General features: G+C 45.0%; 2 protein-coding genes and 1 pseudogene across 11 annotated transcripts in view; all 3 read left to right on the top strand.

Annotated features, from left to right (window-relative positions):
- Sez6 (seizure related 6 homolog) overlaps positions 1-1757 on the top strand; it is a 46724-nt gene extending 44967 nt beyond the window's left edge. For 4 of the 9 annotated variants that reach the window (XM_087191547.1, XM_004857041.4, XM_013076811.3 and 1 more), the window contains one exon: positions 71-1057. In XM_087191547.1, coding sequence (XP_087047673.1) covers positions 71-103 — 33 coding nt within the window. In that variant the 3' untranslated portion in view covers positions 104-1057. Of the gene's footprint in view, positions 1-70; positions 1058-1319 lie in introns of those variants that run through there. The other 5 variants (XM_013076812.3, XM_004857042.4, XM_021238223.2 and 2 more) reach the window with 3 other exon arrangements.
- Positions 1758-4272: 2515 nt separating this feature from the next.
- Phf12 (PHD finger protein 12) overlaps positions 4273-22188 on the top strand; it is a 46133-nt gene continuing 28217 nt past the window's right edge. The window contains exons 1-2 of one of the 2 annotated variants that reach the window (XM_004857034.4): positions 4273-4917; positions 5570-5751. In XM_004857034.4, coding sequence (XP_004857091.1) covers positions 4852-4917; positions 5570-5751 — 248 coding nt within the window. In that variant the 5' untranslated portion in view covers positions 4273-4851. Of the gene's footprint in view, positions 4918-5357; positions 5752-22188 lie in introns of those variants that run through there. The other variant, XM_087191544.1, reaches the window with a different exon arrangement.
- On the top strand, positions 20411-21092 carry LOC101721536 (cytochrome c pseudogene; annotated as a pseudogene).

Genomic DNA, 22188 nt, shown 5'->3' with positions numbered 1-22188 from the left:
TTTTTCCCTTTTCCTTGGGAAGGTGGACTGGGGCCTGGCAAATCTTATACAAGTTTCCAACTCCCAGCAGTCTCTTTCCTTTGCAGGAGATGAGAGAATATGAAGTCTCCATCTAGGCGGGGGTAGCCTGGGGAAGCTCACTCAGCCCTGCATCACAGCCCAGCAGCAGGCCTTCTGGCTTTCTGCTGTCCCTCCATCTCTTGTACATACCACCTGGGAAGAGATGCCACCAATCCCTCACGAAGTTGTGCCCTTCCCTGCCTGCAGTGCCCATCGTGGCCTATTTTCTTGGCACCACTGCCCAAGTCAGGGGGTACCTGACTGAGTAGAACACAGCTGGAGCACATCATCAACAGCCAGCATCCTCCTGACCTTCCTGCCTGGAAGTCATAGACAGAGCAGGAGAACCTTTCTCCATATGGCCACTATCCATCCCTGGCATGTAGGGCTCTCCAGCCAGGCAGGTGGTGGTAGAAACTGCACCAGGGTGCTCCTCACAGGGCCATCACTAGTGGCCAAAACTGCTCTAAATGGTGACCTCTGGGCAGTCCTGGCATGCCAACATCAGCCCCTCAGGGAGGTCTCTGAAGCCCCAGAAATGGACATTTCTGCCTCCTGCTCCATTCTGGTAGAGGCAATAATTCTAAGGGACTCTAAAGGGATTCAGAGACTCTACCCCAAACTCAGCTTGGGCTTCACTGGGTACACATGCTCCACACCAAAGCAGGAGACCCCACTGCTCCCTGGCAGCCCTATATCCTGAAGAGAGGCAGCGCTTCCCCTGATGTGTATCTGGCTCTTACAAACACTCCCTTTCCCACTAGTCCCTCTTCCTGCCACAATGGCATAAGGGGAATAGGTAGGTATATTCTGGAGAGGAGCAGAGGTCCAGAGAGCCAGAAATTTGGCATGGAACAATGAATGAAGAGAGCCCCAGGGCTGGCTGAAGGGCAATTTGTACATATAATGTATTATATGGGGTCTGGGCTCCAGCCAGAGAACAACCTTTTATTTCTGTTGTTTCCTTATTAAAATGGTGTTTTTGAAAAAAAATCAAGCAATTGCCAAGTGGATGGTGCTTTCTTGGAAGGCAGGGAGGTGGTAAATAAGTGGGATATAGATCTCAGGACCAGAAAGCATGTGGAACCAATCAATCATCCTTAGATTTTACTTAAAAACCAATTACAGGCAGTTGAACAGGGACCACTGTCCCCAAAAGGTCAGTGCAACAAAGGCCCCAATGGCTCATGCCACAGGAGTGTGGGAATCCAGGAACCCAACTCTTCATCCACCCCAATGCTTCCTCTCCTCTTTGGCAGGTCTAGGACTACAGGCTGGCACACTCCCAAGTCCCTTCTCAATGCCACTGGACTGCTGACAAGGTCCAAGAAGCCTGCCACATCTCTCCTGTTCTTCCTCAGGGGCAATGCAGCTTAAGGGTTTGATGCCTAAGTTTCTTTGGGCTCTGAGAAGAAGTGGCCATGCAGGATCTACTTAAGTCTAGCCCTTCCCTATGACTCTCCAGAGCCTCCTAAGATGAAAGTATCTGCCCAGAATACACACTTCATCATACACACTCCATGTTTTGAGGTGTACCCACAGAAAGAGCAAAAGGCAGGAAATGGAGTTATGGGAACTCAGAAGCCAGATGACAAAAATCCCTGATAAAAATTAGAGCACTGAGGGCCAGGGATTTAGCTCAGTGGTTCTGGGGCCTGCCTCGAAAGCTCAAGGACCTGAGTTCAATCCCCAGTACCAAAAAAAAAAAAAAAATTAGAGCACTAAACTGTGCATGGTGTTGTATGCCTGTAATCTTAGTTACTCAGGAGGCTGAGGAAGGAGGCTTGCAAATTGGTTACCAGCCTGGGTAATTTAGTGAGACCCTGTCTAAAAATAAATAAAATAAAAATGTTTTAAAAATAAAAAAGACTAGGGATATAGCTTAGTGGTACGGCACCCATGCATTCAATCCTCAATATCAAAAAAGAAACAAAGAGGGCCGGGGATTTAGCTCAGTGGTTCCACCGCCTGCCTCACAAGCGCAAGGCCCCGAGTTTGATCCCCGGTACACAAAAAAAAGTAAAAATAAAATAAAGAAATATTAGTAGCAATTAGCACCTTCTGCTTCTATAGTCTTGCAGCTGGGAAGCACTGACCCCAAGTCCTGCCCAACCCCCGCTCCAACACAAGCCACTTTGCAGGAGGAGAAGCGCCACTTCCGGCAGAGCATAATGCCTAAATCAGCCACAAGAGGTCGCCTCCAAAGGCATCAGTAAGCCACCTGCTCTCCCCAATTCCTCTTGAACTTTCGGGGCTGGAGCTCTCCAAGGTGGCGCCAACTCCTGCCTCCCACTGAGCTGACCTCACCCTCCAAGCTCCAACAGGAAGGTGTGTGGTGTGATTAGCTCCCAGGGCATTTGTCAACACAGCCTAGTCTTATTTCCATCACTAGCCACCCCTATTCCTGTTCTCAGCTGCAACTGATGGTGTTGATCAAAGCAAAACTTTGCTCGCTGAGTATGTGCCAGTGACTTCCTTCTCTGCTCCATAATGCCTTCAGGCTGACACAGCAGCACAGCTGGCCTCTCAGAAGTAGGAAGGAAGCCAATGAGAAAGGGCACATGAGGTTGCAACTTCCAAGGGCCTGTGGCATGAAGTTCAGCCCCAGGAGGGACAAGCTCTGGTCTCTTCCATACAAGCAATCTAGTTCAGTCCTCACGTCTCCGAAGGTCACACTTCTAGCTCATAACCGATACAGTCTACTGGGGCCAACAGAGTCATCAAAAAAAGAAAAAAAGGCCAAGATCCCACACACTGCCATCCCTACCCTACCCTCCCTAATTTATCCTCTGTATCGTCCAAAAAGAAGGAACAGCAACCATTCCTCGGTCAGTAGACAGTAACTAGCCTGTGAATCAAGAAATAGTTTCATTCTTAGGTCTGCCATAAATTCACTATGTAACCTAAGAAAATCATTGCTCTTCTCTGCATCTAGAAATTAAGAGATTCAATCGGATGGTCTCTACATCCTTTCCTCTTCTACAACCTTGAGAATGCAATGTGACATAACATTAAAAATGGGCAGGACAAATACATGCAAACAATGTCAATTAAATCCCTTGTATCAACTGGCACAACCATGCGGCTTTCTCCTCCACTGCTTCATCCACAGTCCGAGCAGTATCTGAGGGGACAACAAGGGGAGGGTGGGCCCCAGGAGAGAAACATGAATCCCTGCCCAGAATTCGAAATGAAAGCCTTAGACTACAAATCCCAGTACGCACTGCGGCAGCTCAAGTCTCCCTTTTCGGCAGCCTAATTACTCCCAGTCTATCCTATCACACGCTGCATCACATGCCCAGGGAACTACGACTCCCACAATCCAACAGACCCGTCGCGATTCTTGTTCCCAAAGAGCTATAGGCTTCCGTTCGCCCTTTGAACCCCTGGCGCATTGCAAACTGGGAGTTGGAGTCCAATGTAGGCAGGTAGCTGGGCGTGGTCAAGATTACGAATTCTCGGCCTTTGGGTTCTTTTTGAAAAGCACTTCGCAGGGACAATGTCAAGAAAGGGTAATAACCGGTAGGCAGAACTTTGCACAGTGCCATCACCACTCAAAACAGAGATGTTCGGGTTAAAGTTAACTCTCAGGAGCTGGAGGAAAGTGGGAACCCAGTAGCCACCCAACCCGCCACCAAAAGCGTCGTTTTCTTCCTCCCCGAAATGGCTTTTCTCTTTACCAATATGGCGGCTTCGCCCGGCCACACCTGATGTTGAACCAAATGGTCCAGTACAACGTCCTATTAATATTGCCGTTATCGAGAGGCAACCAGCTCCGTCCAACACCACACTTTGCTCCTTCCTGCTTGTGCCTGGGGACTCCAAGAGCTTGGTAGCCCTATCCCATTACCAAAATGGCGAAAGAAGCAGCTTTCTTGCGCGGCCCTACAGGTGTCAATACGCCTGCGCGGGAGCCGGCTGTGTTGTTAAGGGGCGGGAGGGGAGCACACCCAACACGCCTGCGCGCGAACGGAGTCCTCTAGTTCTACACACAAACACCGATGGATGAAGCGTCCTCAGGTTTCTGCGGCTGCGCCATGACCCCTACGAGCTTTTCCAGGCGCCTGCGCGAGGCTGCAGGTCCCGCCCTTTTAGCTCAGTACGCGGGCGCAGGGCAGAAAGGCGGGGCTTCAGGGTTCCAGGCGAATGCCAGCGCGGCTGCGCGCTGGGGGGTACTCCCTCACCGCGGCTGCGCGCGAGCCCGGCCGCCGGCTGTCACTGCGGTTGCGCGCGGCGAGCGGCGATCCGGGGCGCCTGCGCGGGTGGCTTTGCGGGCGCTCGCGGTAAGTTTGCGCCAAGTGCGCGGCAGCCGGGACGCAGACGGCGGCGGCGGCGAGAGGCGGAGCCCGGGGACCACCCCCCCATCACCCTCCCCCCAGTCACCTCACGTACCACAACCTCACCTAACCTCTCACCCCCCCACCGATCCCCCCAATCCCGGGATGGCAGCGCCCGCCAGCCTTCCTGGCCGAACAAGCGGCCGCCAGCACCGGCTTTAGCTTGTGGGACTAGGCCCCGCCAAGGCCTGACCCCCGGAGCCGGGACCCACTGTGCAACCAGCCGCCTGGCCGGGCTGAGGGGCCGTTCCCCCCTCACGGCCGTGGGGAGGACGCTGCCGTCCCAGGGACTGGGGGCCGGGGGGTGGGGGGGAGCCAGGGCGAAGAAGTCGGGACCCGTGTTGGAAAAAAAGAAAGGGAGCCGGGGTCAAGAGCGCCTCCTTCCCCCGTTTCCCCCCTCCCCCCGGGGTTGGGGGGGCCGGAGCAGAGAGCGCCCAGTCCGGGAGGTGGATGAATGTGGGAGAAAATGGAGACCAAGACGATCGTGTACGACTTGGACACGTCGGGGGGGCTGATGGAGGTAAGAGTGGCCCTCCTCACACCCTTCCCCCAGCGCCGGGAGCGAACCTCCGCCCTCCGCCCCACAAAGCCGGCCCTAAGCTCGAAGCGCCAGAGGGCCTGGGTTGGCGGGGGGGGGGGGGTCTTCCTTACCCAGTGTTTTCCTCCCATCTTTGCAATTTGGGAGCCTGAGCTCAGTCTCCGAGGACGTTTGCAGCAGTTTCAGCTACCTGCCTCCCTCGATTCGCTTTCTCGAGGTTCCAGCCCACTCCATCTCGTTGCACCGGTGGGCCTCCCCACCCCCTTCTTGTCGGCCCCTTTGTGCTTCCCCCAGCGCGTCCAGGTACCGGGCTTCGGGCCTCTCCCGAGCCGGGCTTTGGAGTCCCCCACTGTCCATACAAGGAAGTGGCGAGAAGGGAACCGCGCACCCTCGCCCCATCCCCCTACCCTGATCCTCCCCATTGAGAAGAAGCTGTTCTCGTTGTGCTGCTGGAACGCGATTAGGGCGCGCTCCCCCTGGTTCCGGGGGCTGAGAGGTTCTGGGAGCAGCCTGGATGGGAGGCAAAAGGACAAAAGGGGGGAGAGGGGTGGGTGACGGAGAAGCTGCGCCGGGGGGGCAGAGGCTCGCCCGGGAGCTCCGAGTATGCACACATGCCGTTTGTATGTGTGTGCAGCAAATCCAAGCTCTGCTGGCTCCCCCCAAGTCGGACGAGGTAGAAAAGCGGAGTCGGAAGCCCGAGAAGGAGCCCCGGAGAAGCGGCAGGGCCACCAACCACGACAGCTGCGATAGCTGCAAGGAAGGTGGAGATCTTCTGTGCTGCGACCATTGCCCGGCCGCCTTCCACCTCCAGTGCTGGTAAGGACTGGGGACCCCTTTGGAGAACCCTCGTCGGCACGTTCCTTCACCCGGCCTGCCCCTTCCTGCCGAAATAACGGGGCGCTACAGCCGCTAGCTGACTTTGCAGCCGCCGGGGCGAGCGCCTCCCCGCCCCTGGATGTCTGCCTGGATCCGGCCGTTTTGCTGGGAGGAGCAGCCGGTGGGTCCGGACCTCAGGGTGGGAGTTAGGAGGGAGAGGAACCCCATCTGAGATTAGAAGTCGCTGGGGAGCCGGGACCGAGCGGGGCGACAGTGCTGCCGGCGGTGGGGCGGGGGAGGGGGAGGAAGGGGAGGAGCTCCGAGCCCTTTGCTGCTCGGCGGCCCGCGCGCCCGCCGCCCTGTGGCTCCTACTAGGCCGGGCTATCCTCCGGGTGGGTGCGCGGAGCTCCCGGCCGCCCTAGACCAGAGCCCTGCGACCCAGCGCTTGCAGCCCTGGAGGGAATCATGGAGGGTGTCTCTCGAGTCCGCCTCTTCCTTGCCTCTCTGTTTACAATATGGCGCCCTGCCTTTAAATTATATTTTTATTCTCAGCGCCATTTTGGCTGCATATATGATTTGCAAACGTCTCCCAGAGAACGGTGGGGGCAGCCCCAGAGTCCCTTCTGCAGAAGCTCCTCGGGGACTGGGGCTGGGATCTCGCCACTTTGGTCCCTTTCTCTGCTTCTCCTTGCCCCCTGTTGCCTCTTGGAGCTGCCTCCTTCCTCCCTCTTCCCTCCCCTTGCCGCTGCCTCTATTGGAAATCGGGCCAGGTTAGACAATTAAAATTGCCCTTGGGCGCTCATTTCACTTCCCCGCTCCTGATTCCCGAGCCCTTCGCCTCAAAATTCTTTGCTGCCGGGGCAGGGTTGTGTGCGGTAGCTCCGGAAAGGCTTTTTTTAAGGAGCTGAGAGCTGAAAAGCCTTGCGCTCCCCTCCCCACCCCCCTTACTGAATGTGAGGGGCGGGGAAACCCGGGAGAGAGAGGGAGGAACCTGGGTCGAACGTCTGCTGCTTGATCCTCCTCAGCAGCTCAGCCCAGAACAATCCGGCAAAGAAGAGTTTAAACTCCATCTTCTACTGAGAAATCATCTCTGCTCGCCATAAAAATTCCACATCTGCGCAGCGAACCCAGATTGTATCTTGTTTGCTGGGTTATTCTGTTGTTCAGCACCAGTTGACTAAGGCAGGCGCTGGAAGACTGGCAGCAGAGAGCGGGAAGGAGAGGGACCTGTTGTGCTTGTTCACCCTTTTTGTTTTGTTTCGTTGTGGTGGGTTTTGGTTTTCATTTTTATGTTGCATTTCTTAGCCCTCTGTTTAAAAAAAAAAAAAAGTGAAATTTTCTTTAAGGCCTCAACAGTACCACTCACATTCTGTCTTTTGGTTTGTGGAATAATGCCTACTGTATTTGTACTAATTGCAGGTTTTGGAACACTATTAGACAGATGGCTGATACTGGCAAATTAAGTCTGTGGTCAGAAGTTATGTGGGATGCTCCCATGTTGCCATTCCCAAGATACTTTCACCTTAGGAGGGCATCACATCTTGGCTTGTAATGTTACAAGGATAAAAATTAATATCCTGGAGGAAGCTTTGTTGCTGGCCTTTAAGTTTTATTATAAAATGACTAATATCAGCAATAAGGGTCTGGTATTTAGTCTTTACTTGCTGTGAGGTGTAATCCACCTGAAGAAAATAATCTGTGGACAAGTTTCCGTTGCTATTCTTGAGCACAGGAAAGATTTGTACCTGAGTATGTTGTGTTACTTACTGGTTATACCTAATTACTCACATGTTTTATTGTGCTTGTTTGATACATTTAGTAAGACTGTTGTAGACTTGATTTACTATGGACTAATATTTTACCCCTAGGATAAAGTGGATATTAACCAAGATTGGTGACTCCCCTGTTGAGTGAGCTTTGATAAGCTCTGTATTATCCTTTTTAAATCTCGTTTAACATTGTTGAAGTTGTTTATTAGAAACTTGGGGCATGGGGAAAATGTGCTATTTTGCCTGAGATTGGGTTTTTAAACCCTAAAACCTAACCTCTGGATTTTTAATCAGAGAAGTCTAAGTGTTGTCAAGTTTTAACAACTAAGTTTCTGCTTTAGGTGGAAGGAGAGGTAGGACTTTGAGCTATTGGTAAGATTCAGATTTGCCCAGGCTGTACATTTCATTGACTTTTTTCCCCCTAGACCATGAATGGGAACTGGTAATAAGAGATTTGAGAATTGTAGTAAACAAAATAGGGTTTGTTTCACACCTTCAATTCTCCCTTTGAAGGTGTCAGTACTGAATATATCATTGACTTATCTATATCACAAAACATTCTAGTGAAAAAGCATGTCTTTTAAATAGGAATTGCCTAGGTGAGTTTCATTCAATAAGTAAGGCTTATCCTACTTTCCTGCTTCCTAACCCATATCTCTTCTGCTGCAGCCACTCCTGTAATCCCAGCTACTGGGGAGGCTGAAGCAGGAGGATCTCAAGTTCAAGGCCAGCCTGCACAATTTAATGAGATCCTTTCTGAAAATAAAAAGAGCTGGAGATATACCTTAATCCCCAGTATCACACACATACTCCCACTCACACTAACCGATTCAATCCAAGTAGATCAGCCAGGGATTTAGCTCAGTGGTTCTGCCGCCTACCTTATAAGCACAAGGTCCCAAGTTTGATCCCCAGTACCAAAAAAACAAAAACAAAACAGGAAGCCAAGTAGTGAGATCAAGCAGTTAATGTCTGAGGAAATTTTTGACTCCTTAAGGCCTTTTCATTAATGTGCCTTTATTGCTTATTTATACCACCTATGAGGAGTGAAGATGGGAGATATAGCTCTTTTTTCTTGCCTCCCTTTTGAACTAAGACTGAATTATTTAAATAGCAGAGTAGTGATAATTTCCCTCATATACAAGAGTGGAGTTGGAATTTTACAAGTGCTGTAAGTCATAATTACAATGCTATTATATTTCTCCATTCAAAGTTCTATGACACAAGTCCTCAATCTCTCGTGTCCCTTGCCAGTCTGTCTCATTGTGAATGGGGTGTGGTAAAATGTTCCAGAAGTGATTCTGAGGCAGACTTTACCTCCTTAGGCTTAGTGGCATAGTCATAAGACAGAAAGGATTTTTCTAAAATAAAGTGTTCGAGGAAGTGCCTGGTCAAATAGGCTTTTTTAAATGTCCAGTATTTTGGGGGGGTGCTAGTACACTGTTATGAGGAACATCATCTCTTCCCGATTAGATGGGAACCCTTATTTCCTGGTTTTCTATAATGATTCTCTGGGTTAGGGAATAAATTGTCATCTGCTCAGAACCATAACCTCACTGAAGAATTAAAACTGAGAAATTGCCGGGTGTGGTGGTGCATGCCTATAATCCCAGGAGGCTGAGGCAGGAAAATTGCCATGAATTCCAGGCCAGCCTGAATTAGAGTGAGAACCTGTCTCAAAAAAAAAATCTGGTCTCAATGGACTGATCCCTAAAAATCTGTTTTAAAATGCTGGGCAGGAAAAAATATGAGAAAAGGAAAAAAACGGAAACAAAGTCTTTGTAAGTAGGGAGGGTGGAGGGGTTGAAGGAAGGGCAGGGGAATGGAGAAAAAAATAAGAACCAAGATATGTCATGTAAAGGTACAAATTCCCAATGATGAATGTCATCATATTGCATACGTAAAATGTACCAGTAAACTTAATGAATTTTTAAAAAATGCTGGCCATAATGGCACACACCTGTAACCCCAGCACTCTGGGAGGCTGAGGCAGGAGGATTGCAATTATGAGGCCATCCTGGAACATAGCAAGACCCTGTCTCAAACAAACAAGAACAACAAAAATCTGTTAAGAAGTAGAATAATTGGTGAAACTTCACTTGTCACTGACCTATCCTTTTGTTTGAGATGGGAACGATTGTTGTCACTGATTGACTGCTACAGGGCATCAGTTATGAGGCTGATTGGAAACTGCCTGTTGTCCTCTCATTGCTTTCTCATGGCATTTTGCTGTAAACAGACAAGAACCAAAACAGTCTGATTGAGAAGTGCATCTACCTCAGCAGACCTCAGCATGGTCCCTTCCCGTCAGACATATTTCTGTAGCATTTGCCTCCGCATGTTATATTTGGAATTGTTGGCCGGCTTTCCTCTCTCTGGTGTTGGCAGCAATATCCAAAATGAGGTTTTCGAAGAATGAGAGTAAAAAGGTCTCTGTGCACAGGCAAAACTAAGCTCAGCTTGGAGTTTTGCATATTTAATTTTCAGTGAGTCATAACAAAGGTTTCATACATAGACTAGCATCAAATAGATTTTCTGCAGGAAGTCTTTGCTGTTTAAACTTTTAAGAAAGTGATTTTTTTGTTTACTTCATTAGACTAATATCAGAAAATGAATTAAAGCATACTTAACATTAATCTGTTTTTTGATTTTTTTTTTTTTTTTTTTTTGGTACTAGGGATTGAACCCAGGGCACGATGCCATGCAGTATTGTTTTTAAATGGTATACTTCTTTCCCCCCAGTATTGGAATTGAACGAGGACCTTCCCACTAAGCTACATCCCCATCCCTTTTTCTTTTTTCCTGTTTTTTGTTTTTTGTTTTTGTTTTGATCCATGATCTTGCTGAGTCACAAAGTTGCCTCTGCTGGGCTCAAACTTGCCATTGTTCTGCCTCAGCCTCCTCCCTGTAGTACTAGCATTATGGTGTATGCTACCACACCCAGATAGGTACATACTTTTTTTTTTTGGTACCGGGATCGAACTCAGGACTTTGCACTTGCAAGGCAGGCGACTGAACCACTGAGCTAAATTCCTGGCCCAAGGTACATACTTCTTAAGTTAAATGTGGGGCTAATCATTATGAGAAGAGTGTTCTATTTCAGAGATAAAGAGGGCCAGGGATTTAGCTCAGTGGTTTCGCTGCCTGCTGTGCAAGCGCAAGGACCCAAGTTCGATCCCAGGTACCAAAAAAAAAAAAGATAAAGAACAATCATTGTTAAAAAATATATGAATAAAGAAACTACATGGTGGCACATACCTATAATCCCAGTGACCAGAAGGATGAAAAATTCCAGGCCAGCCTGGGCTACATAGTAACACCCTGTCTCAAAAACAAGCAAACATAGGGCTGGGGATATAGCCTAGTGGCACCACGCCTAACTTGCAAGCACAAGGTCCTGAGTTTGATCCCTGGTACCACCAAAAAAAAAACAAAACCAGCAAACATGTATATGTATTGTGTGTGTGTGAGTGTGTGTGTGTGTGTGTGTGTGTGGAGAGAGAGAGCAAGAGCGAGAGCACGCGCGCCAGGCACAAGCCTATGGTCCCAACTACTCCAGAGGATGAGGCAGGAGGAGACTCACTTGAGCCCAGGAGTTGGAGGACAGCCAAGGCAACATAGTGAAACCTGCCCTTAAAAAGAAATCTGGAGCTAGGCATGGTGGCACATGCCTGTAATCCCAGCACTTGGGAGGCTGAGGCAAAAGGATTGCCACAAATTCGAGGCCAGTCTGTGCTACACAGTGAGGTGAAGGCAAATAATGTTGAACTACATAGCGAGACCCTGTCTCCAAAAAAATAAATAAATTTGGTACATTTGTGGCCCAAATGGCTTGGGTAGAGAAAGGAAATATTAGAAAAAGATTGAAATGAAAATAATACTGCTAAAAGGTGGCAGATTTTATGTAACTTCAGGCAAATACTTAGTGATACCGTATGGAAAAATTTTTAATTTTGGCCCTGCCCCAAAATTAATTAACATACTCCTTAAAACATAGGATGCAGTTATAATCTCATCCAATCTCCTGCCACTCCTTAAGCCTCTCAAAGTACTTTACAAATAGGCTCTACTAATACGTTAGGGCAGATTTTGGCCTTTGTAAATGACTTGTGTATTTTTATAGGCATAAATGTGTAAAATATATATTTAAGTATACTGCTTTCATTTGACTCTAAAGATGGGATTCATACTGGTCTGTTTTAAATTCTGTGCCTTCAGAAGTTTTTTTTGTATGTGTGTTTTTTGTAGTATTGGGGATTGAACCTGGGGTGCTATACATTGAGCAGTATTCCCATTTCCCTTTTTTTATTTTTTTTATGGGGGCGGTTTTGAGACAGTATCGGGAGCAGTTCTACATAATTTACAAGATAGAGTCTCACTATGTAGTCTAGGCTGGCTTTGTTTTGTCGGGGTTTTTTGTTTGATTTTTTGAGACAGTATCTCTATGTAGTTCAGCTTGGCCTTGTACTATGTATCCCAGGCTGAATTCAAACTCATGGCAATCCACCTGCCTCAGCCTGCCAAGTGCTGGGACTACAGGTGTGTGCTGCCTCGCCCAGCTTCAGGCTGCCTTTGAACTTGTGGCGATCCTCCTGCTTCAGCCTCTTGAGTACTAGGATCGATCACAGGTGTGTGCCCCCACACCTGACACCTATTTAAGACAAAGTCCTGCTAAATTGCTTAGGCTGGCCTTGAATTTGGCAATCCCCATACCTCAGGCACCCAAGTACTGTAACTGGGATTACAGCCTTATGAGCAGCTGGGCCCCCATTCAGGGCCCCAAGAGTTTTTTGTTGTTTTTTCTTATGCCCCAGATGGTGGTGCATGCCTGTAATACTACCACTCAGGAGTTTGAGGCTAGCCTGAATTACATAGTGAGAGTCTACCAAAAAAATCACGTTAGAGGAATGTCCAATAAATTGACTTAATTTGAACTGAAAGAGATTCAAGTAATAGCAGTCACTACAATGTGATGAATGAAACTGGTTTTTGTTAACCTCTGGTGAGAATACAAGTGATATGTAAAATTATTCAAAGGGACTCAGTAAACATTTTCAAAGTTGGGCTTTTTAGCAGCTGATGTACTTCATTCTTTTTCACAGCTGAACTGTATTCCATTGCATGGGTATACCAGCTCTGTTCATCCATCAGTTGATAGGAATTTGGAATAACGTGTGAACAACAGTGCTGGACATGTTTTGATTTTTCATGAATGTGTATCTAGTGGTGGAATTGCTGGGTCATATGGTACTTCTTATATTTCACCTATGGGAGGAACTGCCAGGCTTTTTCCAAAGTGGCTATATCATTTTACTTTCCCACTAGCAGTATATGAGGGGTCCAATTTTTCCACATCCTTAAAAACACTTGTTATCTGTCTTGACTAAAGAAAGCTATCCTAGTAGGCATGAAGTGAGATCTCATTGTGGTTTGGATTTGTGTTTACCTGATGGCTAATGATACTAAACATCTTTTCATATGTTTATTGGTCATTTGTGTTTTTTCTTGGAGAAATGTGTATTCAGATCCTCCAGTTTTTAGTTGCTTGGGATTTTTTAATTGACTGGTAAAGGCTCTAGATATAAATACTTTGTCAGATATATATGATTTGTGAGTGGGGTTCCTTTTTACTTCCCCTATTTTTTTTAACTCTTGCCTAGATAATATAGTTGATTTAAGCACAGTTTAATATCTATTCCTATATTATCTATGAGTAAAGGGTTTCTCCTGTGAGATCCAGTCAAGATGGTACATGTCAGTGAAGAGCACCTTACAATATGGTTTGACGTGTTATTGTTTCAACTTTTCTGGGTGAATCTTATTAGTAAAGAAATCTAAGGCTGGAAGCTACAGTAGAGAGTCTGAGACTGGAAGTTTAGAGGAAGTACACATTAAAAAACCACCACCTGCCTTTGGGCAGAATGCCCACCCAGCAGTCAGCAGCCACAGTAGAAAATTCTGTGTACAGGCACTTCTTACACTTGGAGGCCCCTAAGAAGGGAGGTTTGGGGCTTTCTTGTTTGTTTTTGCAATGCTGAGAATCAAACCCAAAACCTATGCATGCTAGACAATGCTCTGCCATTGAGCTATGTTCCTAGCCCAAGAAGGAAGATTTAATTGCCTTGGCTTGATTGGTAACAGCTTGGGGTAGAAATAAATTCAGATCAATTAATGTGCTGGCTTTTGAACCCAGTTAACAAGATCAAAAAGTTGTTTGTATGGGCTGGGGATTTAGCCCAGTGGTTTCGCCACCTGCTGCGTAAGTGCAAGGACCCGAGTTCGATCCCCAGTACCAAAAAAAAAAAAGTTGTTTGTACACTGCAGCATGTTCACCTGTTTATACGTATCTTAATGTAAACCTAGATAGTAGTAAATAGTATAGAGAATGTTTGCCTGAAGGTTTTATATAGCTCATAAAAAGAAACAGTCAGCTTTGATGTTCCAGAGAGGATTTTTGCTACCTAGAAGTGCAGGTGTCCTTCCTGCCTTTAACAGAAATAGGCACATCTTTTCTCCTACAAGTGAGAAGTAATAGAAAATAAATGAAACTAAATGTTGTATGCTTTGGATTATTGATAAGTATTGCAATTCATCTCTGAACATTCTTGTTCTATCCTGAACACATACACAATTCCTGGATGTGTGGTTAAGTAAGTAGGCCACCCTGGTAAAATATTCTACCTGGGTTTCTAGTGGTCCTTAACTCTGATAATGCAGCACAGACACCTGTGTTTCCCATCCTCCGTGGTGCTCCTTTGACTTTGAGGCTCCAGGGAATACAGCATGGCCAGCTGCATTGCTGTTCAAGAAGTGATACTAAGAAGAGCACCTCTGCATAATACTGGCTTCTCAGGAGACACAGGACAGGAGTATGGCTGTCCCCTTGCCAGTTTCCTGAAAGAGGAGGGCATTGTATTCAATACATGTTCTAGACCAAATTTTAGAAAGGCAGTTTGGTATTGCAGATTTGTCACTATGCCATGGACACATGCACAGGTCACTAGCTGACTGCTTTTCCCATGACTTGCAAGCAATTAAGAATGAGAAATTGACTCCTTTTTCTGCCTGCCATTTCCAAATATCAAAATCATCCTCATCCTTTAAGCCGAAGATTATTTCTAAATCTAGGTTTCAACAAATGAGAACAAAGATGAGGTTTTAGCACATTTGTGCAGGAAGTAAAAGCTGAGGAATACAGTAGACACCCATAAAAGGAGAAATCATTGATTTTTGATCCCTCAGCAAGAAGGATCTTAACTGCTACTTAGAGCAGTTGTTGAATTCACAGTTAGCAAATTCTACATGCACCTTGCAGATTGGTGAAATATTCTAAGTAATGTAAAGCTTTTTAACTCTTTTTCTTTTTTTTCCTGTGTTGCCAGAGATCAAATCCAAGGCCTTGTGTGTGCTAAGCATGTACTCTTACCATTAAGTTATATCCCTAGCCCAGTAATGAAAAACTTGATTCGCTCTTTCAGAGCTACTTTTCCTTCCCTTTGGCTAGCATTACACTGAATAAAATGCTCACTAAACTACTTGAAAACAAAGAGGCTGACCCCTTTCCCCTTCTCACTGCTGTGTGATACCTAGTGGTATTACAGATGAGAAACATATGGAGATAAACAATGGTTGGGCTACAGAAATGATATCTTGGGATATCCAAGGGAATGATAGCTTAATTAATACAAACACAAGGTAACCATTTCTTTCCCCCTAATTATTGCTTCCCCATATGTTGATCACTTTGGTGTTTCATTTTTGCCCTTCTCATTTTCTAGCAAATTATGTAGGCTACCTCCCAGGAAATGTTTCCCAGTTTTGACAGGACAAAAGACAGAGAGAGAGGGTCAGCTTTAGCTCAAGCAGTTACTTCCTTGTGCTAGACTTTTCATCCATCTAATAGGGCAAGGAGAAATTCCACGTCGAACCCAGCACCAGTCTTTTCTTTTGATCTGGGGTCTGGATGAGATGCTTTTTGAAATAAGCTAGAGTGAGCAAGAGAGGACTGTAACCCCAGCCCAAAGACATCACTTCACCTCCAGGCCAGACAGGGATATGGGAGCCTGTCGATTACTAGCAAGCTTAAGTTCCATGTGGAACCCTGTTTGTGGCAATACAAGCACACTTGCAGGCTTTTTATTATTCAGCTGTGACCCGGGGGGGGGGGGGAGTAGTTTTCTCCTGTCAGCATTTGTGCGAACCAGAGCAGAGAAGCTAATGCATGCCCGAAACTTCTTTGAGTTTAGATAAGCCCATCCATTATGAAATTAGGCACTACGAATCTGCCATTGCTTTTCTTCCCATCACCCCTGGGCCCCTGTGGTGAGCTGGGAGCCTTTTAATTCCCACATTCACTGAACCATCAGCTAGAATTTTGCTGATTCTCAGTTTAAACAAAGCTTTAGAGGGAAATTGTATAGTGAACTTTTTCAATTGACAGTCACCAATTATTGGTCTGAATACATTATGAAAATTATACTATTAATCTCACTAAATGTGTCTGAATAAGTTGAATGTCTGAATAAGTTGGTTAATTTTGACTTGATCTTGCTTGCCATTTTTTGAAAGCATAATCTTAAATATAGGAAGAATTCCATTACTCATTTTGGCTTTTTTATAAACATTGTTTTACCTTATCATTTTTGTTTGCTTTATCCCTCTGTGGTCCTCATGGCTTTGCTTGGTTTAGCCATTCTATCATACCAAAGGAAACTCCTGATTCTATAATATCAGACATCTTTGCAGGCTGTGGTTTGTTGGTGTTGAAGTAAGCTGTGTGTTAAGAAAGATGTCTGCAGTTTATTTAAGCTGTGGCAAATAATTCACATACAAGGCTTGTATGCTTACTTCATTTTTTAAAGAGTTTTCCTCAAATGTTACTGTTTGTGTGCATACATGTAAACCTTTAAGGTGATCATTCTTCGCTTGGGAACTAAGAGAGAAGTGGGCCAGAGGGAAAAATCATGGATCTCTATCTCTGAGAATTATGTTCAACTCCTAAATAGGTCACTTGGGGTATAACTGCAAGGCTTGAGAAGCCCAGGCCAGCACTTAGCTGTGGCATCAAACCACAACAGTGCGGTCTGATTGCATGCCCAGGAGATTACTCCAGTCCTATAGGGTGGGGAACTTTGAAGTGATGAGTAGAAATGGGGGTTGGGAGAGGGTAAGGGTAAAAGGGCTAGGGAATGAGCTTTATGCTGTTTCAACCCAAATAATATTATTTGCCTGCCTTTCTTGATAGACTCTGTCAAGAGAAGGGTAAATGAAACAGAAATACTTATTTAGGGAAAAGCAGCTGAGTGTACCCCTAAGCAGTCTTAAGTAGTGCTCTTTAGATTTAGCTAAGTTTTTTTTTTTTTGGTACTGGGGATCGAACTCGGGTCCTTGCGCTTGCGAGGCAGGCGGCAGAACCACTGAGCTAAATCCCCGGCCCCTAGCTAAGTTTTAAATAAAGGCATTGCTAGTACTTTAAATTTTCCAATCCCTTATAGAATTTTATGTTTATTTTGAGACAGGGTCTCACTATGTAGTTGAGGCTGGCCTTGAACTTATGGCAATCCTTCTGCCTCACCCTCCCAAGTGCTGGGATCACAGGTTTGCGCCACTATGCCCGCTCCTTTGTAGAATTTTAGATTCAACATCTGTTACCTGCCCCAGTTTCATGAGCTGTGTCTATAAGAAGAGTGTGGGCTGGGGCTGCAGGTGTAGCTCACTGGTAAAATGTTCACCTAAGCATGCTCAAAGCCTTGGGTTCAATGCCCAGTACAGCCAAAAAAAAAAAAAAGTGTGTCTTGGCTATTTCCTTCTTCTTGATAGCCCACTGAAATTTGGCAAGAGAACAGTGCAGCAGTTTTCCATACCTTTGAGACTTGTGGAATACACTGTTGGAATTGTTGGATTTTCCTTCCAATGGAACTTTTCCTAGGAGTATTAGAAAATGACTATTGAGGTAAGAATGTTGTACTTTTCCAAAGTAGGTAAGCTTCAGCATCTTTCATTAAGTGAATGAATGAATTCCCTTTTTTAAATGTTTGCATGCAGTCCATCTTCTATTGTTGAGAAGCCAGGATCACAAGAGGCAAGCCAGACCAGTGATAGATCAGGTCCTGTGGCACTAGGCTCAGCTTATAGAACAACTAGGGGCAAATACCTGGTATACTGTTGGCCCACTACCTTCCCTCCTTTCCCTGCACTAACTTGTAACACTCTTCTCCAGGTGTCCTTTGTTGGGAGGGTGCCACAAACCAGCTCTACATACAAGGCAATAAAACTTGGGGGCACAGTCAGCTAGTTTGAAAGGATTGTATCCCTATGGAAGTGATGCAACTAGCTGAGTTTCTCAATGAGGCATTTGTAGTGGCCTGGCACTTCATTGGTTTCCTTGTCAACACTGCTCCTGAGGCTTTGCATGAAAAAAAATGAGTCCTTGTACTTCTTGTGTACTTTGAGGCATTAGCTATATTGGAGTCAGTAGCCAGGATAAAGGAGAGTAAGGAATTGAGGTTCAGGTACCCATGAACTTTCTGCTTTCATCTTTCCAGTATCTTTCAATCTGGTCATCTTCCCTGCCTTTGAAGGTAGCCATACTTGAAGATAAAAGCTGGTACCCACACAAGTGTCTAGAAGAAGTTGGCTGCTTCTGCTGACATTTAAAATATATTAAATTTTGTCCCCTCAAAAAAGCATACATTAGGGCCAGGGATTTAGCTCAGTGGTTTCACTGCCTGCTGCACAAGGACCCAAGTTCGATCCCCGGTACCAAAAAAAAAAAAAAAAAAAAGCATACATTTTTTGAGTATATTACTGTAGCTTTTTTTTTTTTTCTGGTACCAGGGATCAAACTCGGGGCCTTGCACTTGCAAGGTAGGTACAGCACCACTGAGCTAAATCCCTGGCCCCATTAATGTAGCTTTTAATTTAAATTGTCTTACGATTTTTTAAACTGCATTTTACCCAACACTTCCTAGCTATTCCAGGACTAATTTTATTTTAGTTTACAAAGGTCCTTTCCCTTTTTTTGCAGTACTGGGGATTGAATTGAGAGTCTTTGCACTCAGCTATATCCTGGCCTCTTAAAATAATAATTTTATTTTGAGACAGGGTCTTGGTAAGTTACCCAGGCTGGGCTCGAACTTGTGATTCTCCTGCCTCAACTTCCCAGAGTGCCAGGTATGCACCACCATGGCTTATTTTCTAAAGGGCTTATAGGTCCCTTTATAGACCCAAGATGGCTGCCTGGAGGCTGAGGCATGAAAGCATGGTTGTGGTCCTGTCAGCAATCATCTTTCCTCCTCATTTTGGCTAGTACCAATATTCTGAGTTGGCTGACGGCTGCAGGACCAGTCTAAGAGAGAGTAGGTCTGTTCTGAGCATATACTGGATTGTCTTTTGCTGTTGCTCTTGCACAATGGCACTATATATAATTGCAGGGTTTTTATCTAGTAGTGGACTTCACATGGATAGGTGAGATCCATGAACTGTGAAATTAAAAAATCAAAACTGCACAGTGCTATTGTTTGCTTGCCTAACACATCTCCCCCCATCAAAAGAAGACGGGGGACATAGAGATAATGGTGGAGGCAGTTAAATCTTTCTTTCTCTGATATTGTTATTTTTTAACTGAAACTGCCGTAAATGACAGGAGAGCTTGTGATTCCTGGAGAGTGATGGATTCTGACAGGAGAGACCCTACCAGTTCATGTGACTGACCTCTTTTAGAAGAGAACCCAAGTGTGAAAGGCTCTTGGTAGATAGTGTACAGATGCACTGTTTGCGTAGTGTTGTTAAATATTTTCATTCAATATTTTATTGCTCAGGAAGAGAAAATAAAGTGTGTTCTTTCTTATTTTTTCACCTACTTTTCCTTTTGTACTAAGATATGTACCAATACTTTTAATTTGTTTGAGTGAGATTTTCATGTCTCTCTGGCTGGCATTGGCTCAAGTTTTATGTCAGTGTTACTTAGGTAAGTGGATAGTTTTATGCCACGTATCAGTAACCTCATATATTTAAAGAAAAGGTCCAGGGCTCAACACCATTTTTCTTTGTTGTTTTTGTTTTGGTTTTTTGGTACCAGGGATCGAACTTGGGTCCTTGCACTTGTGAGGCAGGTGGCGGAACCACTGAGCTAAATCCCTGGCCCCTTCAACACCATTTTAACTGCATATTGTAAAACACACACACGCACAGGTCTATGAAATAAAAGGCAGCCTTTCTGCTTGAAGGCTCCCTCCACTTTTCCCCTCCTCCCTTTGTTCTTATTCCCCTCCCCTCCTCCTCCTCCCTTCCAGTTCCATATTGAAAAACTGCTTCTGCTGGATGGATAATTAACATGGTACTATGGAGCAACAGGTCCCACTGGTAGTGACTAAATCTGAAGTAAATGCTAATGTTGTGCAGATTCACATGTATTAATAGGCAAGGGAGATGAGTGAGGTTAGACACAGATCAACCACACTTACGTGGGACTTGAAATAGATCCTTTTAATTAGGGAGCCAAGAACCGTGACAATTACCAATATCTTCCACTTGTAGTGGTGAGCTGCAGCCCTATTAGTGAATGAAAGAGACATGCTAAATTGAAATTGGTCTCCATCCTTTGACTGTAAGTTGGGATCATCTGGCTCTAGGCTTTGAATCTTTGACATAGAGAGGTCTGTCAGTGCAGGCATTACAGTGAGCTGTGGAGTGTGTTTATAGTTTTCTCCATATGACTCAAGAAATAGACTAGTCTACAAGTAAACTCCTTTCTGAGAAGTAGAGATAGCCCAATTGGATTTGTTTATGGGAATCAGGATACGTTGCAGTCATGCTGCTGAGGCTAGCTTTAGGAAGTTTTAGTTTTAAAATTTTCTTAATATTCTGGGGAGGGCAGAGCGAGTGTGGTTGCACCAACACCAGTACTTAGCCACGGAGTAGCGTGTCTTTGGGCTAGAGAGCGGAACATCTGGCTTCTGAGCTGGGACCTTCTCTGTGGTAACAAGGAAAGAACGATGAGCATCAGATGTGGAAGCCACAGCAGATTTAAAAATGGGTGATTTTTTTTTTTTTTGGTACCGGGGATTGAACTCGGGACCTTGCGCTTGCAAGGCAGGCGCCGGAACCACTGAGCTAAATCCTCAGCTAAAAATGGGTGATGTTGAGAAAGGCAAGATTTTTGTACAGAAGTGTGCCCAGTGCCACACTGTGGAAAAGGGAGGCAAGCACAAGACTGGCCCAAATCTCCATGGTCTGTTTGGGCGGAAGACAGCCCAAGCTGTTGGATTCTCTTACACAGATGCCAACAAGAACAAAGGCATCACCTGGGGAGAGGATACATTGATGGAGTACTTGAGGAATCCCAAGAAGTACATCCCTGGAACAAAAATGATCTTCAGGGGCATTAAGAAGGGAGAAAGAGCAGACTTAATAGCTTACCTCAAAAAAGCTACTAATGAGTAATAGTCACTGCCTTATTTATTACAGAACAGAAATGTCTCATGGCTTTTTTATGTGTACCATAATTTAATATCTCATACACCAAAATTCAGATCATGAGTGGCTGACAGAATATTTTTGTTGGACAGTCCTGATTTAAGTAAAATTGGCTTATAGTTAAATGGATATCTTTTTTTTCAAGTTTTGATAGTAATTCCAGTTCAGTAAATACTGTCACTGTTTGCCCTTTCTAAATATATGGTTGGACTTGATAAGTAATGTTTGACTTTTCACAAACATGGAGAATGTTATCTCAAAACCTACTGAAGATTGGCTTTACATTTAGATTTATATAACTGGTTATGTGAATATGTTTAAATACCAGGGAAATCCTTCACTGTCTCAGAATCAAGCAAGGCTCCTGTTTCAATTTGTTTATTAGCCTGTTAAAGGCAGTGGTTGAAGATAAGGAAGGAGTGTTTATATTTTTGATCTTGACTATGCCAATTTAATTAGAATTCCCTGTATCTAAAAACGGCTGCCTTTTACTTACTGAAAGGCATTTTAGTATAGTGTATGTATAATACTAGATAAAGAATATTTAACACTTCTCACATTTTATAGTTGACCTATAAGTTCAGATCCTTTTAGAAGTCAACATGATGCAATAGCAAGTTAGATTTTATTTTTGAATTCTTTAATTTGGACTAAGTTATTATTCAGGAAAGTATTTAAACAGCTATTTAAAAACACAAGATTGAAACTGCTGTTGTATGTATAATTGGTAGTGGACCTTTTTGTCAGCTCATTAGAAGGATTAAAGTGAGGAAGGTACAACAACAGCACAGATTTGTATGTGACCATAATACTTAATTTAAAACAATCAGATTGAAAAAAATATATATTCTTCATCAGTCCCCCACCCCCTGCACTAACCTATATCCCCAGCGTGGCAGTTCTTTTTATTTTGAGATAAGGACTCCCTAAATTGTCCATGTTGGTCTCAAAACTCCTGTTTCAGCCTCCCAGGGTTCTAGGATTATAGCATTATAGCCATACCTGGCTTTGACCAGATTCCTAGTTGGTCTGTGGGTAGATAGCATTAAGTTTGTAGGCCCTCTCTGGCCTCACAGAAAGCCACACAAAACTGACAAGCATATCCTTCAATTGTATGTACAATCTCTGAGGATTCTGAGCTTTATTATTATGAACTATATTATAGCTAACAGAATGTCTTTAAGACCTCAGG

Source organism: Heterocephalus glaber, unplaced genomic scaffold (assembly GCF_053883595.1).
Source record: "Heterocephalus glaber isolate CG9 unplaced genomic scaffold, H.glaber_assembly_v1.0 deba00001564, whole genome shotgun sequence".
Taxonomy (NCBI): Eukaryota; Metazoa; Chordata; class Mammalia; order Rodentia; family Bathyergidae; genus Heterocephalus; species Heterocephalus glaber.
The sequence above is the reverse complement of the archived record's forward strand: the minus strand, read 5'-3'. Positions and strand labels throughout refer to the sequence as shown.